We start from the raw sequence: 17,435 nt of genomic DNA on the forward strand, positions 1-17,435 counted from the left end.
ATTCCTGGCATTACCTGGTTTCACCAGTTGATGGAATCAACTTAATGCATATTTTCCAAGCTATTTGAAGTCATGGGATGGCCGCCCACGCACTGAGTTTTCTCTGAAGAAGGCACAGCAGCCAGGTGTTGTCCTTTGGCTCAAAAATCAGATGTCAGGTAATAATTAGGCTCTTCTTGTAACAAAGACCTGTCACTCAACTTGGCAAGGAAATGGTAGGTTCTCTTAAGTTAGCCCACTGCCTTGTGACCAGGGCAGATGGAAGATGATTACTGAGATCCTTCAAGTTGGCTTTTGTTACTGCTGTTATTTTTACGTTTTCTTCTCATGGAGAGGGCCTGGTTTAAACTGATGCAGTTACTCACTTGATTAAATCTTTCATACTGATAGTATTTCAGTAACTCCTGCAGCCTGGGAAGACAAAGGGAAGGTAGAAGGCACAGTATCTACCTTCATATGCTTTATATTTTGATGTATTTGGTGGCTGTCTCATTTCCAAATGCTGTTGGTCACTCTTTGATGATCATGCACCTTTTTTGTCTTCCTGTAGGATGTAAAGAACAGAAGAAACCCTCGCCTGGTTCCCTATGCCCTTCTAGATGACCGAACTAAGAAATCCAACAAGGACAGCCTCCGTGAGGCCGTGCGCACACTGCTGGGGTATGGCTACAACCTGGAGGCGCCCGATCAAGATCATGGTATTTTCATTTCGCTTTCTTCTCCTCTTGTTGCAAAATCACATAGTAAGTTCTTTAAAGCCAAATGCATGAATAAAAAGGGGGAGTGCAACATAGACTCCTTCAGTCGAAGTATGTAATTTAGGCCAGGAGTTCAGAGCATTTTTTGTCCTGAAGGACACTTGGAGGATTAGCTCATCTTTCAGCAGAGTGCCTCAGGACCGCAGTGATTCCACAGGGGGAAGAAATGGGTTTACCTTCCCGAAGAATCTGAGGGAGCAGTTAACTCCGTGATTCTGATATTGCCCCTCACTCCCACCTACCCCACCAGCTCTGCTTCAGAAGAGCTAGTTTTAGTTGTTTATGGGAGTAAATCTATAGTGGGAGCTAGTGTTTTCTAAACCTTCATTGTTTAGACTCTTACATATAGGCCATAGTAATTAATTAGTGCAATATTTTGCTTTAAGGAAAACACTCTAGAATAGGCACTCAATAAATATGTGTTGAATAAATGGATTTTTAAAGGGTCTATGAAGAACATATTTCCTTTGAATAATACCTTTTAAGAATATGGTTTAAGATGGTTAACTCCTTAATCCTTTGCTCCTGTACTTTGAGTTGGTGTTAATATCCATATTTTAAAGTTGCCAAAAATGACATGAGCTCTGCATGTTTCATTGTAGTGCCTGTGTTTTTTGATAGAAAGTTTTTAAAATCTATGTCAGATATTCTCTAATGACTAATATTTTCAGTGTAGTATCTGTGTATAGGAATTCAATCTTAAGTAGTAATGATAGGTAATATTTATATAGTGCTTATCGTGTGTAACAAGTGTTTAGAAGACCTTTGCAATTATTGTTTAATCCTCACAGTAACTCTATGAGGATGGTCTGTGTACTATGCTCATTTTACAGATAAGGAAACAGATTCAGATACTTCTGTGTCTTCCTATTTACTAAATGGTAGAGGCAGAATCCCAACCCCAGATTTCAGTCCTTTGAGTTGAGTCAGTATGTAGTTAGCATCTCCTTATATTTGCTACAAATAAAATTAGATACCTATTTAATAGCAATAATGTTCATAATCATAATGTAATTTCTTACAATTAATGTATCTTGAAGTCAGCTTTATAGCAACAAATACTTGGTAGATCTTATTATGAAGCAGATACTACTAGATATGCAAGATACAGAAAATATCCCTGCCTTAAAGGGTGTGCAGTCCACACGGCCCCTGGGATGGATAAACAATAAAACCCTGCCAAGTCAAGAAACAACAATTGGGAAGAGTTCTACAGCTGTCTGGTACAGAATAAGCCCTCAACGCTAATTGTTCTTTTTAAAATATTTTTTAAATGAGGTATAATTTTTGTATAATAGAATGCACAGATCTTCAGTGTTCAATTTGGTAAATTTTGACAGTTGTATACACGAGAGAAACCACCACCCAAACGAACATGCGGACCATTTTCTTCATCACAGAAAGTTCCCTCTGCCCCTGAAAAGTAACCACTTTCTAAATTCTATCATCACAGATTAATTTTGCCTCTTCTGATACTCTGCATAAATGTAATCACTATATATTTTTAAAAAATCTTTATTGGAGTATAATTGCTTTACAATGTTGTGTTAGTTTCTCCTGTACAACAAAGTGCATCAGCTATATGTATACACATATCCACTCCTTCTAGAGCCTCCTTCCCACCCTCCCCATCCCACCACTCTAGGTGGTCACAAAGCACCAAGCTGATCTCCCTGTGCTATGCGGCTGCTTCCCAGTAACTATCTATTTTACATTTGGTAGTGTATATATGTCAGTGCTTCTCTCACTTTGTCTCAGCTTCCCCTTCCCCTCCCCCCCCACCGTGTCCACAAGTCTGTTCTCTACGTCTGAGTCTTTATTCCTGCCCTACCACTTGGTTCATCAGTACCATTTTTCTAGATTCCATATATATGCATTAATATACAATATTTGTTTTTCTCTTTCTGACTGAGTTCACTCTGTATGACAAACTCTAGGTTCACCCACATCACTACAAATTACCCAATTTCATTCCTTTTTATGGCTGAGTAATATTCCATTGTATATATATGTAGCACATCTTCTTTAGCCATTCATCTGTTGATGGACATTTAGGTTGCTTCTATGTCCTGGCTATTGTAAATAGTGCTGTAATGAACATTGGGGTACATGTATCTTTTTGAATTATGGTTTTCTCAGGCTATATGCCCAGTAGTGAGATTGGTGGGTTATATGGTAGTTCTATTGTTAGTTTTCTAAGGAACCTCCATACTGTTCTCCATAGTGGCTGTATCACTTTACATTCCCACCAACAGTAATCACATATTTTTTATCTAACTTCTTTTGCTCAACATACTGTTTTTGTTTGTTATTTTATTTTATGTATTTATTTATTTATTTTGGCTGTGTCGGGTCTCAGTTGCAGCACGTGCGATCTTTCATTGCAGCGTGGGCTCTTTATTGAGGCACACAGGCTTCTCCCTGGTTGCGGTGCGCAGGCATCTCTCTAGTTGTGGCATATGGGTTTTTCTCTCTCTAGTTGTGATGGGTGGGCTCCAGAGCACATGGGCCCTGTAGTTTGCAGCACGCAGGCTCTCTAGTTGAGGCGTGTGGGCTCAGTAGTTGTGGCACGTGGGCTTAGTTGCCCCGAGGCATGTGGGATCTTAGTTCCCCAACCAGAGATCAAACCTGTGTCCCCTGCATTGGAAGGTGGATTCTTTATGACTGGACCACCAGGGAGGTCCCTCAATATACTGTTTTTGTGATCACCCATATTTTTACAAGTATCACAAAATTAATTGCTGAGTAGCATTCCATTTGACTAATAAACCACAATTTTTTTTAATCCATTCTCCTGTTGATATAGATTTGGGTTGTTTCCAGTTTTTGACTGTTATGAATAAGACTGCTATGAACATTTGTAGACAAATCTTTGTGCAGATTCATACTTTCATTTCTTTTAGGGTAAATAGAAGTGAAATTGCTGGGTCATAGGACAAACGTACATTTCACTTTACAAGAAACTTCCAAACAGTTCTGCAAATATACTCCCATGACCAATTTGTGAAGGTATAGTTGCTCCCGCACCCTGGCCAAGAATTGGTAGTGAATCTTTCCGATTTTAGCCCTTACAGTAGGTGTGAAATGGTATCTTATTGTAGTTTTAATTTGCATTTTCCTTAAGAATAATAATGTTGGCATCTTTTCTTATACTCGTTAGCCATCGGTATATCTTTTTTATGAAGAGTTTGTTCACATCTTTTATCCATTAAAAAACCTGGGTTGGGGGCCTCCCTGGTGGCGCAGTGGTTGAGAGTCCGCCTGCCGATGCAGGGGATACAGGTTCGTGCCCCGGTCTGGGAGGATCCCATATGCCGCGGAGCGGCTGGGTCCGTGAGCCATGGCCGCTGAGCCTGCGCGTCCGGAGCCTGTGCTCCGCAACGGGAGAGGCCACAACAGTGAGAGGCCCGTGTACCGCAAAAAGAAAAAAAAAAAAAAAAAAAAACCTGGGTTGTTTTGTCTTCTTTTTATTAAACTGTGAAAATATATATATTTATATATATAAACATATATGTATGTTTTTCTGGGTATAAGAACTATGTCAGATATTGGAAATATTTCCTCCCAGTTTGTGGATTGCTTTTTCATTATTTAAATGAGATCTTCCATGGAGCAGATGTGGTTAATTTTGAAGACTTGTAAATCTTTTAAAGAGTTAATTGATCTTATTTTTTTTTCGTTAAACTTTCAGACATTTGTTTATCTTCCTGCATCATCAATTGTGGATTATTATTAGTAAACTATCATAATTATGAGTGGCTGTATCTAATATCTCCTTAGTGATTGTGGCATTCTGTGGAGAACTTCAATCATTAGTCATAGTGACTCCTAGTTTCACAAAGCCACAATCTCTTTTTGTAATTACCTATTAAATGTACTCTTTAATGAACAATTGGATGTATCAGGCATACAAATGTTTATTAATAATACCTTAGGATAGTATAGCATTTTCCAGTGTTTTTGCATACTTCTTTTAAAAATTATTTTTTATTAATTAATTTATTTGTTTTTATTTTTGGCTGTGTTGGGTCTTTGTTGCTGCGTGAGGGCTTTCTCTGGTTGCGGCGAGTGGGGGCTACTCTTTGTTGTGGTGCGCAGACTTCTCGTTGTGGCTTCTCTTCTTGTGGAGCAGGCTCTAGGTGTGCAGGCTTCAGTAGTTGTGGCACGTGGGCTCAGTAGTTGTGGCTCATGGGCTCTAGAGTGCAGCCTCAGTAGTTCTGGCACACTGGCTTAGTGGCTCTGCGGCATGTGGGGTCTTCCCTGGCCAGGGATTGAACCAGTGTCCCCTGCATTGTCAGGCAGATTCTTAACCACTGTGCCACCAGTATGCCCTGCATACTTTTAAAATATTTGATTCAACTGCTCTATTAGGTATATACCTAATATAAGTACAATAAATACCTAACAAGGATACAGTCGTCATAGAAGTTTTTGAGCTTCTTCCTAACTTTGTGTCTCCCTAGAGAGTATTAGATAAGAGAGATGACAGTCTGTATCTTTTCTGTTGGAAGATGTTTTAGTGATAATAATAAAGGTTTGGGGAAAAATCAACCGTGCTTTTAAAGTCTGACATATCAACCATTTGATATCCCTCAATTTTATTTTCATTCCTTCCCACATGAATATTTATATTTTGGGTATCTAGAGTCTTACCTACATTTATAGGTCTTTCCTCCACCATTGCTTTTCTGATACTCATTGAAAATTACATAGAAAGAGTGCTGCCCAAGTTAGGCTGACTCAGTTCTAAAGTTATAGATGACAGCCAGTGAATTAAGGAGAAAACAGGAAAGAAACAAGCCCACTGTATAGCTCAGAGAAATGATTAATAATGGCTCTAACAATAACCTTAAGTCTTCAAGGAAATAGTTAATTGTGGTCAATATTCAAGGAGGAGAATACATTTAGCCCTGTACAAAGAAATAAGCAGTGTATGCCAGAGAAAAATAATGATGATTATATTTAAAAACATTATCAATTATGGGCATAAACTGTGTCAGATCTGATATATTCACTTTTAGTGAGAACTGCATTCAGAAGGATACTGGATAAGATGTTATTCTGATGACATACAGTGTTTTATATTATTTACAACCATAATAAAATTTCATCTTCTTAACGCCTTTGTGAGGCAATGTATTACTACCTTATGGTTACCTACTTTCTTGTGACTTATATGAATTTCAAGAAGGAAGAAAAGGAGCTTATATTTACTAAATCCATCTTTGGGTTTCATGTTACTTCCATATTTCAAATCATCCTCATTTTCATTTGATTTTAATACATAGTTATTGAACATCTCCCGTGCTTAGTTCTGGGGATTCACCAATGAATAAGACAGTTTTGCCCACAGGTAGCTTTCAGGATAGGCAGGGAAGGTAGACTAAGTAGTCAATGCTTTTATACAGTGTAAACATTAATGCCCAAGTGTCACAGCAGAGAGGATTTAACTGATCTTGGTGGTGTCAGAGAAATCTTCATAAAGGAGGTGTGTTAGTTATCTACTGCTGTGTAACAAATAACCCCTCCCTAAAATTTAATGGCTTAAACCAACAAATGTTTGCTATCTGAAAGTTTCTGTGGTTAGGGATTTGAGTGGATTAGTTAGGTCGTTCTGAATCATGGCCTCTCTTGAGGCTGCTGTCAAGTCGGCCAGGGCTGCAGTCATCTGAAGACTTCAGTGGGGCTGGAGGATTTGCTTCTCAGACAGTTCACTTGCATAGTTCTTGGTTAAAAGGCTCAGTTTGTCTCTGGATATTGGCAAGAGACCTAAGTTCCTTGTTACGTAGACCTCCTCAGAGAGGTGCTTCAGTGCCTTCACATGGCAGCTGGCTTCCCCTAGAGTTAGTAATCTAAGAGATAGTGCGAGGAGGAAGCCTCAATGCCTGTTACAATTACTTCTGCCATATTCTGTTTGTTGGAAGTGAGTCACTAAATGCATTGCACCCTTAAGCCCACACTTTTTGAGGGGAAGTGTGACAAAATATTTGGAGACATGTTTTAAAACCATCAAAGCTAGGGTGAAATTTAGAGGAATGAGTAGGAATCAGTGAGGTTCATGTGTTCCAGACAGAGAGGATGGTTTGTGTAAAGGCTTGGAGTGACAAGGGAGGGTTGCACGTGGGAATCAGATAGCTTTACATGGCCGAATATAGAGTGAAGTTTGAGAACCAGGGGGAGATGAAGGAGAGAAGACAGAGACTGAAACAAGGGTTTTCTGTTTAAAAGAATTAGTCCAGTGGCTCTCTGGAGAATGGGCTGAAGGTGAACAAAATTAGAGGTTAGGACAGCAGTTTGGTGACTATAAAAGAAGTATAGATGAGGAGTGTTGAAGGCCTGATCTTAGCCAATACTGTGAATAGAGAGAATTCACAGAATTCACAGGACAATTGTTTGACATTTAGAAGTAGAATCAGTAGAAGGACGAAGGAGTGTCTGGGATGAGTCTGGGATGGCTTCTGGGTTAGTAGCTGGTGAGTACCTTCGCATTCACTGGGAACACAGGAATTGGAGCAGATAGAGGTGGGAAATTGGGGAGATTCTGAGTTTGATTTTAAATATGTTGAGTTTGAGATGCATGTGAGACAACTAGACAGAGCAACCAAGGCTCAGTACATATGTATATATGTATACACACACACACTCACACACACACACATATATGAAGCTGAGACTATTGCTAGAGAGAAAAAGAGGGTTAAAGTTTTCATTTTTTTAAATAGGAGAAATTTGGACATTTTTAAATGCTAAGGAAAAGAATCAGAGGAAAGGCGAGTTGAAAGGAGAGGAGAGGAACTTGATGAAGTATGATCTGAGGATGGTTGGGGTGGGGAATGAAATTCACAACATGGGTAAAGGGTTTGGCCTTGTATAAAAGAGAGACCTAACATTTTTGTCTAATAAGTCCAGTAACTGGGCTTCCTCAGTGACAATTTCTATTGACTTTTTTCCCCTGTATATAAGATGTACTTTTTTGTCTCTTTGCATGTCTCACTACTTTTGTTGAAAACTGGACATTTTAAATAGTATAATATGGCAACTCTGGATTCTCCCTTCAGGGTTTGTTATTGTGCTTGTTGTAATTGTCGTTACTTATTTGTTTAATGAATTTTCTTAGTTCAGTAGAGTATGTTCTGTTTGTCACGTGTGGCTGCTGAAATCTCTATTTCATCAGCTTAGTGGTCAGCTTGTGATTAGACAGAGACTTCCATAAATGGGACCTATAAATCTCCCAGCTTTTGTCAAGGGAGGGACTCTGTGTGCTTGTTGGGAGATGCCTTGGACACACAGCCAGCCAGTCCCCACCTTAGCCTTCACTTATGGCTTTTGCAGAACCTCAGGGTCTTCCAGACGTGAGAACTTAGGGCCTTCTCAGGTCTTTTCCTGAACCCAGAACCCTGGGCATGAGCATGGCTTATTAGATCACCAGGATTATGTTGAAACCTTTCACAGCCTATTGTGGATATCTCATTCCGCAGCTTTTCTTTTCAAATATTTTGGACAGCTTGTTGTTTGCCTCAGCTGTTATTGCCACCTCAAGCAGCCGCAGTGTTAAAAAATGGCCTCTGGGGGCTTCCCTGGTGGCGCAGTGGTTCCAAATATTTTGGACAGCTTGTTGTTTGCCTCAGCTGTTATTGCCACCTCAAGCAGCCGCAGTGTTAAAAAATGGCCTCTGGGGGCTTCCCTGGTGGCGCAGTGGTTCAGAGTCCCCCTGCCGATGCAGGGGACGCAGGTTCGTGCTCCGGTCCAGGAGGATCCCACATGCCGCGGAGCGGCTGGGCCCGTGAGCCATGGCCGCTGAGCCTGCATGTCCAGAGCCTGTGCTCCGCAACGGGAGAGGCCACAACAGTGAGAGGCCCGCGTACCACACAAAAACAACAACAACAACAAAAAAATGGCCTCTGATTTTCAACAAATGACCCTGGGGAAAAGATTGTTTGCATTGAGCAAACTCTAAATCAGGTCCAATAAAGGTAAGTATTGCCAGTGGAATTTTCCAAGGAACTACCAGAAAGGTGAAATAATGACAGTTATCCGTGAATGGGGCTTTGAGGAGCTCCACTCTGCTCTGTCCACTCCAGAGGCTTCTAGCTTGCTGATTTTCACTTTAATTGAAGGCCTATTGGTTTTCATTGTACTGTGCATCTAGGAAGAAAGGAATAGCACTAAGTCAAGTTAAAGCACCACGAAGCTTGCTGTCCTTACAAATATTGAGCCATTTTTTATTGAGAAAACACTCCCCAGATTGCTGCCAGCCTTTAATTAATTTTTAGAGCTCTGAAAAAGTTGATTTTGACCATTTTTTCCATTGTTCTCATTGCTTTTACAGAGAAGAGTAGTTTTGGAGGTCCATACTCTGCTATTCCTTCTGATGTCACTCAGCAATAAAGATTAGAGAGAGATGTTTGTGGGATGGGACAGAGAGCAGGTTTCAGAGAGATAAAAAGCAGAGAAACATTAATGGTCCAATTGAGGTTAGAGACTTTGAGTTAGTAATGGTGCCAGTCTGTTGTGTGCTTGTGTTTTCCAGCAAGCTCAGCAGAGCAAGTATAGATGGTGAGAATGAGATAGTAAAATTAGACAAAGATTGGGGTTAACAGAGCAAGTGAGGAGAAGAGTAATAGGGCAGGAAGGTACTGAAGTTGTATAGATAAAGAAGGGAAGCCACAGAGGAAATTAATGAGTTTGAAGAGTGAATGTGTTTGAATAAGGAAATGAGAAAACTGGGAGGAAAAATGGTGATCAGAGGATGGCATCGTTTCTGCATTTTAAGAATTTAAAGATAGAGCCATTGATAGCTGATTTACAAGATTCAATCTTACTGAAGTTATGTGATTAACGAACGGAGAGGCTCATGTAAAATATTCCACAATGGACGCTGAGATCCTGTATTTTTTCTTTCTCTTTTTGGGCTGTGCTCCGTGGCTTGTGGGACCTTAGTTCCCAGACCAGGGATTGAACCTGGGGCCATGGCAATGAAAGCACCAAGTCCTAACCACTGGACTGCCAGGGAATTCCCTGAGATCCTGTTTTTCATTCACCAGTGTGTCCCGGAATCCAAGAGCCCGCCTACCTCTTAGTAGGGATTAAATTGATATATATGGAAAATACGTAAGAAAGATTCATTTTCCAACTGGAGGAATCAGTAAGGGGAAAAAATGGCATCTGAGTTAGCTGTTGAAGAGATGAAAATAGCAACAAGAAGAGGTTGGTGGGAGAAAGGACATTCCTGAAAGAGGGAAAGTATATCTGATGTCATTAAATTTAGAAAGAGTTGAGGGGAAATTGATTGTCTAGTTAGGCTAAATTATAGGGTATAAGTGAGGACAGAACAGTTATAAATGGAGGTAGAAGGATTAGGCTAAAATATGGAATATTTTGAAAACCCAGTTGAGAAATACGGTAAAGTTGTACAAGGAGTTCTAGCGCCAGGAAGTTTTAAAGCAAAAGCTTGATTTGTGATTAGAGTTTAGAACAACAAAATAACTATGACAACAGTGGGAAGGAACAGATTGGAGGGGGAGAGTGCTTGGACAGAGAGACGAGTTGGGGGGCTTTGGGAATATTGTGATCTTCAGGACAAGGATAGTGAAAAATGGAAATTAATAGATAGATGTGAGATTTTATGGAATAAAGCAAAATGGTGATCACTAAGATAAGATTTAAAACATTAATTTGTAATTGACTGTACTGCTTTTGCTGACATTAAAAAAGTTAAGGACATAAAATTTTTGATAAAACTGAATCTAACCTTATGTAATTGGTCAGGGCTATCATTTATTTTCTGTTAGTCGGAATGATGATTTATGTACTCCAGAATGAATATGAACTCAGTGTTTGAATTATACTATTTTTGGAGAATTGTTCTAAATAATATTTTAAAACATTTGAAAAAGTCATTTATTTTTATTCATTACAAAGTTTTATTGAGATTTGAATTGCTTACTTAGAAATATTACCAGGTTAAAAAGATAACTGATTAATATCAATGATTTTTTTAAGATTATTATACAGATACACCTAAAGGATTCAAGATACGTATACAATTTTCGAGACTAGCCTGCCTGCCTTCATAGCTTATTATAAAAAACTTGTAATTTTAATACATGCTTAGATCTTGACTGCCCTCTAGTGGTAATTGTCTTTTAAATATATGGTTTGGAATGAAGCGTGTATAGATATTTTACATCCTATTTGAATGGTCATTGGTGTTTGCCCTCTCCGTGCTAGGAGCAGTGAGGTACTAGGAACACAGTATATCAGATCTTGCCCTTAAAGTGGTTTGTTAAAGGCATAAATCCCAAATTTCTTCTTTGAGTAGCTTTGATAAGTGTGATAGAAATATATCTGCTAACTGTTCATTTTTTTTAAATGTCAATTAGTGTTATATTCATTATAACAATTTAAAAATCATTTATGTAACATACTTACATGAGCTTACATGAGCTTACATACTTACATGAGGTTCTCCTTGGATTTATCCCACATGGGACTCTCTATGCTTCCTGGACTTGATTGACTATTTCCTTTCCCATATTAGGGAAGTTTTCAACAATAATCTATTCAGATATTTTCTCAGTCCCTTTCTTTTTCTCTTCTTCTTCTGGGACCCCTATAATTTGAATGTTGGTGCGTTTAATGTTGTCCCAGAGGTCTCTGAGACTGTCCTCAATTCTTCTCATTCTTTGTTCTTTATTGTGCTCTGCAGTAGTTATTTCCAGTATTTTATCTTCCAGGTCACTTATATGTTCTTCTGACTCAGTTATTCTGATATTGATTTCTTCTAGAGAATTTTTTTTAGCATCTTTATTGGAGTATAATTGCTTTACAATGGTCTGTTAGTTTCTGCTTTATAACAAAGTGAATCAGTTATACATATACGTATGTTCCCATATCTCTTCCCTCTTATGTCTCCCTCCCTCCCACCCACCCTATCCCACCCCTCTAGGTGGTCACAAAGCACTGAGCTGATCTCCCTGTGCTATGCGGCTGCTTCCCACTAGCTATCTATTTTACGTTTGGTAGTGTATATATGTCCATGCCACTCTCTCACTTTGTCACAGCTTACCCTTCCCCCTCCCCATGTCCTCAAGTCCATTCTCTAGTAGGTCTGTGTCTTTATTCCCATCTTACTCTAGAGAATTTTTAATTTCATTTTTATGTTGTTCATCATTGTTTTTGTGCTCCTTAGTTCTTCTTGGTCCTTGTTAAATGTTTCTTGTATTTTCTCCATCCTATTTCCAAGATTTTGGATCATCTTTACTATCATTACTCTGAATTCTTTTTCAGGTAGACTGCCTATTTCCTCTTCATTTGTTTGGTCTGGTGGGTTTTTACCTTGCTCCTTCATCTGCTGCATATTTCTCTGTCTTCTCATTTTGCTTAACTTACTGTGTTTGGGGTTTCCTTTTCACAGGCTGCAGGTTCGTAGTTCCCGTTGTTTTTTGTGTCTGCCCCCAGTGATTGAAGTTGGTTCAGTGTCTTGTGTAGGCTTCCTGGTTGAGGGGACTGGTGCCTGAGTTCTGATGGATGGGGCTGGATCTTGTCTTTCTATTGGGCAGGGTGGTGTCCAGTGGTGTGTTTTGGGGTGTCTGTGAACTTACTGTGATTTTAGGCAGCCTCTCTGCTAATGGGTGGGGTTGTGTTCCTGTCTTGCTGTTGTTTGGCATCGGGCGTCCAGCAGTGGTGCTTGCTGGCCGTTGGATGGAGCTGGATCGTCGCATTGAGACAGAGGTCTCGGGGGGATCTCTTGCTGATTGATATTACATGAAGCCAGGTGGTCTCTGGTGGTCCAGTGTCCTGAACTCGGCTCTCCCACCTCAGAGGCTCAGGCCTGACACCCAGCCAGAGCACCAAGACCCTGTCAGCCACATGGCTCAGAAGTAAAGGGAGAAAAATAAGAAAGAAAGAAAAAATAAAATAAAGTTATTTAAAAAAATTAAAAAATATTATTAAAATAAAACAAGTAATAAAAAGATAAGAAGAGAGCAACTAAACCAATACCAGTTTATGTTTGAAACACTCAGTATCTGAGTCACATTTATGCAAACAATTGCTTGTAGGAATGCTCAAGGAAAATGTAATTTTGGAGATGACTTATACTTCACTCCAACTTGCAACAGTTTCATGTTATCTCTCCAGCGGCAACATTTTCTCTTGGGAAAATGACTGTCTTGGTAACTTTGTGTCTTTTCTAATTTATGGCATTTTTCCACTGTGGAAAATCAGAACTCTTACTATATTTATACCTTTAGATTGTTCTTTTCTAAAAACGTGCTGCTTAGAAGTTAACCCTTTGGCTTTAGGTAGAACTTCCAAATCTGGACAGGTGGCTGGGGGAGTTGCTCTCTCCTCTGTCATCACTTTATCTTCCTGCTCCAATTTGGAGATCAGACTGATCAGATTATCAGTTTGATTTCCTGGTCACATAGAAAACCACAGATCAGCAAGGACAGGTGGAACTTGAGGCTGTTTTCAAGACAAACTTGAGCTCCAGTGATGCTTTTCTTGTCGAGTTCTGCCTGCCATGCGGGCTTTGGCCAGGACACCCCGATGAGAGTGGACCAGCTGCCCTGGACGAGACTCCAGGCTCTGTACTGAGCTTTTAAAGAAATTAAATACTGGTTATATTTTTTTATACCACATTTTCCAATGTATTTGATTTAAGCTAATATTAACATTTATTTGCATTTCTTGAGCACACTGTGCATTTCGTGGAGTCCGATGTCCTGGAAACATAAAACAGGAAAAAGGATATGTGAGTTTTTCAGCAGTTTAGTTTTCTAAAAAACTGAGTGTTTCATACTCAGGAAATTGGGATTGAGTTTGTTAGTACATACTAGAATATAAGTATGATTGTATTTGCACATGTCGACATCACTAAAAATAAGGATAATATGTGAGAGCGTTTTATTTTCCTGAAAAGGAATCTCCCAATGTTTGTGTAGTTCAAAGCTTGTTTTCTGTACCTCTTAGATTAATTTAGGGAAGATTACAGCCATGATTTAAAGAAGCAGTGGATCGGTGTACTGTTTCTTGAGAAAATACTGACTCTGGAAATGTGGCTTTTCCTATTTTTTTTTTTTTTTTGGTATTATGGCATTTAGAACTATCTCCTTAATAGTTAATTTTCTTGTCCTCAAAACAGTGGTTTACTATTCTCCCTTTCAAAAATCATTCAGTTATTAAGTAACAGATGTGAGAATATTTTACTCTTCACCATGGAGATGTTTCTCTCATTCAAGCCCCTTTCCACTCCCACCTTGAATGTATCGAAAGCAAACTTTCTCTCTTCAGAGAATTTTGTACATGCTGTCTGCTCCATAGAGTAGTATAAATGTCTCATTTTTAAACTGTATTAATGCATTCATTTTTTCAGTAAGGTGTTTGAATGTATTGTATGATATGAGTGTGTGACATTTGAGGCTGTCACTGCTGGACACAGGAGATTTGCTTGGAGCAGACTAAGTCGTTAGGAGTGAGCATGTGTGTATATGTGGGGAAAGGTGAAAAAACAAAATGTTGCTTATTCAGAAATTTAACCCAGTTTTTGAAAGGTTTATCAACAGATGCAGTTCATCTACATGCCCTACAATCACCATAAAGTCATCAAAAAGTAATAATTGATCATTTCATTAAATCAGCTCCTATTATGTGCTGGGACCTCTTAGTCCATTTTTCTTTTCTTCAATCTAATCTTAAATTGTTAAAGATGATCTGTGTGTTTATCGTCAACCTTTAGAGCTTATCGTGACTAGTATTATTTATTTGGTCACATCAGTAGTTTAGCTTTTAATAAACTTTTATTATTTATCAGGGCTTCCCTAACTCCTGAGAACAGATGAGCACTAATATTTAACTGGTACCTACTAATTCTGTGTGAACTCCTGAAGGTAGAGTGGAGAGGACACAGGTTGTAGCATTTGGCAGCTCCCGAATTCTGCCATTTGTTAGTTGTGTGACTTCAGTCAAGTCACTTAAATTTGCTTCTCTGTATCTAACCCCGAACTTCATGGAGCTGACCATATCCTTTGATATCAGTTCAGTGGACCCTTGTCCCCATGCGCTGTGATTTCCTAGGAGGTGACGTTCTCCAAGTCATTCTAGCTCCAGGTCCCCTGTTCTGAGGTTTTGTACCACTGGCACTCTCCATCTCTGGTGCACCTCACATCCTACAGATATTTTTTCCCCATCTCACCACACGGATCCTGATGTTGGACTTGACCCTTTTATTTTTTCCTCAAGTCACTTAAACACAGCATTTGTGTGTATAGTACATTACAGTGAAGAGGTGGGGTAGCAGAAGACTTATGCTCGTAACCATTCTGTCTGGGAAACTTATCAATGGTTCCCATTCTCTGCTAATGTATAGCTCTCTCTTGTTGTTTTCTTTCTCTCCTCCTCACTTCCTGGGTGCTTCTTCTCTCTTCTCTCCTACCCATAAATGTCTATTTATTTCCCATGCAAAACAGTTTAAACCTCTTTTATTGTCTTCTTCCCATTCTTGCCCTCAAGTTCATCTCATCTTCCACTACCAAACCACCAAGTGGCTGTTAGGCTTTTTTCCACAGGAAAAAAAAAAATTTTTTTTTTTTACATCATCTGCCCTACAGCATTAGTGAAAGTTAACAACCAGCATCTCCCAAGGGAGGCCATGTACTTTCCACTTCACCCAGCTGGTTCTATCTGATATGAAAACACTTTGTCACATATGAACCAAGATAAGAATAGAAGGTATCATTAGCATCATCCCTGTAGGTTATGTGGTATCTGCCCTCCTCTTTCAATTCCCCATGCAACGATCACCAGAATCTCTTTCCATTCACAGCTGCCAGAGCTGAAGTGTGCAGTGGCACAGGAGAAAGGTTCCGAATCTTCCGCGCTGAGAAAACTTATGCTGTGAAGGCAGGAAGGTGGTATTTTGAATTTGAGGCTGTCACTGCTGGAGACATGAGAGTTGGCTGGAGCAGGCCAGGCTGTCAACCCGATCAGGAGCTTGGCTCGGATGAACGTGCCTTTGCTTTCGATGGCTTCAAGGTGAGTGTGCTTTGCTGGGCACTGGACACTGGAGTTTGTAGGCTCCTGGTTTTGTAGGCTGCTGTGCACCAGGCATCCACACACTGTGGGCTCCCACGCTGCCTGGCTTGATTTCCTCTGGTATTCCTTTTGGTGGTACAGTAATATTAGTACTTTCCTGAGCTCAACCTTGAGAAAATAGTTCCTAGGAAAACTTTTGTCCTTGTAGTCTCAAAACGTTTTCCCTCACCCTGTGAATAGTCAAGATTATTCAAAATTCAAGAAGTAAAATATTGATGCTGTATCATATCAAAAAGATGAATCATCCTTGTCTATCAAAAATGCTAAAAATCCATATGCTAATTTAAAATATATTCACTTTGACAGAGGAATTGCATAGGAGGAATTTATCCTCAAGCAATAATTAATGATAGGTATAAACATTTAATAGCCATAAGAATGCTGTTTGTTGTTTGCAATCACCAAGAGTTTTCATTTTCAACATTATTGGTAATTTTTATGTTTTAAGTTTGGTGGAAGCTGGTCAGTTGCTTTTTTTTTTTTTTTTTTTTAATTTGGTGAGGCCTCGTGGCTTGTGGGATCCTAGTTCCCCGACCAGGGATTGAACTGGGCCCATGGCAGTGAAAGTGCAGAGTCCAAACCACTGGACCGCCAGGGAATTCCCCTCAATTGCTTCTTTTATTGTTTATTTATACATTATATAAGTGTTTAATGATAATTTTAGCTGCATAATATATTTTAAAATTAAAAATACAAAATATGGAGAGATTGGTTCAAGATGGTGAAGTAGAAGGATGTGCGCTCACTCACTCTTGCGAGAACACCGGAATCACAACTAACTGCTGAACGGTCATCGACAGGAAGACAGTGGAACTCACCAAAAAAGATACCCCACATCCAGAGACAAAGGAGAAGCCACAGTGAGAGATGGTAGGAGGGGCGCAATCACAATAAAATCAAATCCCATAACTACAGGGTGGGTGACTCACAAACTGGAGAACACTTATACCACAGAAGTCCACCCACTGGAGTGAAGGTTCTGAGCCCCACATCAGGCTTCCCAACCTGGGGATCTGGAAGCGGGAGGAAGAATTCCTAGAGAATCAGACTTTGAAGGCTAGCAACATTGGATTGCAGGACTTTGGCAGGACTGGGGGAAACAGGGACTCCACTCTTGGAGGGTACAAACAAAGTAGTGTTGGGACCCAGAGGAAGGAGCAGTGAGCCCACAGGAGACTGAACCAGACCTACCTCCTAGTGTTGGAGGGTCTCCTGCAGAGGTGGGGGGTGGCTGTGCCTCACCATGAGGACAAGGACACTGGCGGAAGAAGTTCTGGGAAGTACTCCTTGGCATGAGCCCTCCCAGAGTTCACCATTAGCCCCACCAAAGAGCCGGGTAGGCTCCAGTGTTGGGTTGTCTCAGGCCAAACAACCAACAGGGAGGGAACCCAGACACACCCATCAGCAGACAAGCAGATTAAAGTTTTACTGAGCTCTGCCCACCAGAGCAACACCCAGGTCTACCCCCCACCAGTCCCTCCCATCAGAAAACTTGCACAAACATCTTAGATAGCCTCATCCACCAGAGGGCAGACAGCAGAAGCAAGAAGAACTACAGTCCTGCCGCCTATGGAACAAAAA

The 17,435-nt window shown here is 40.0% G+C and overlaps 1 protein-coding gene across 1 annotated transcript in view; it reads left to right on the top strand.

The window, feature by feature from the left end:
* The window catches only part of RYR2 (ryanodine receptor 2), a 727,841-nt gene that overhangs the window by 446,181 nt on the left and 264,225 nt on the right, over window positions 1–17,435 (top strand). Inside the window, exons 27-28 of the mRNA XM_060096737.1 lie at window positions 551–698; window positions 15,586–15,794. Of these exons, the coding sequence (XP_059952720.1) occupies window positions 551–698; window positions 15,586–15,794 (357 nt within the window). The remainder of the gene's footprint in view (window positions 1–550; window positions 699–15,585; window positions 15,795–17,435) is intronic.

This window comes from Mesoplodon densirostris, chromosome 1 (assembly GCF_025265405.1).
Source record: "Mesoplodon densirostris isolate mMesDen1 chromosome 1, mMesDen1 primary haplotype, whole genome shotgun sequence".
NCBI lineage: Eukaryota > Metazoa > Chordata > Mammalia > Artiodactyla > Ziphiidae > Mesoplodon > Mesoplodon densirostris.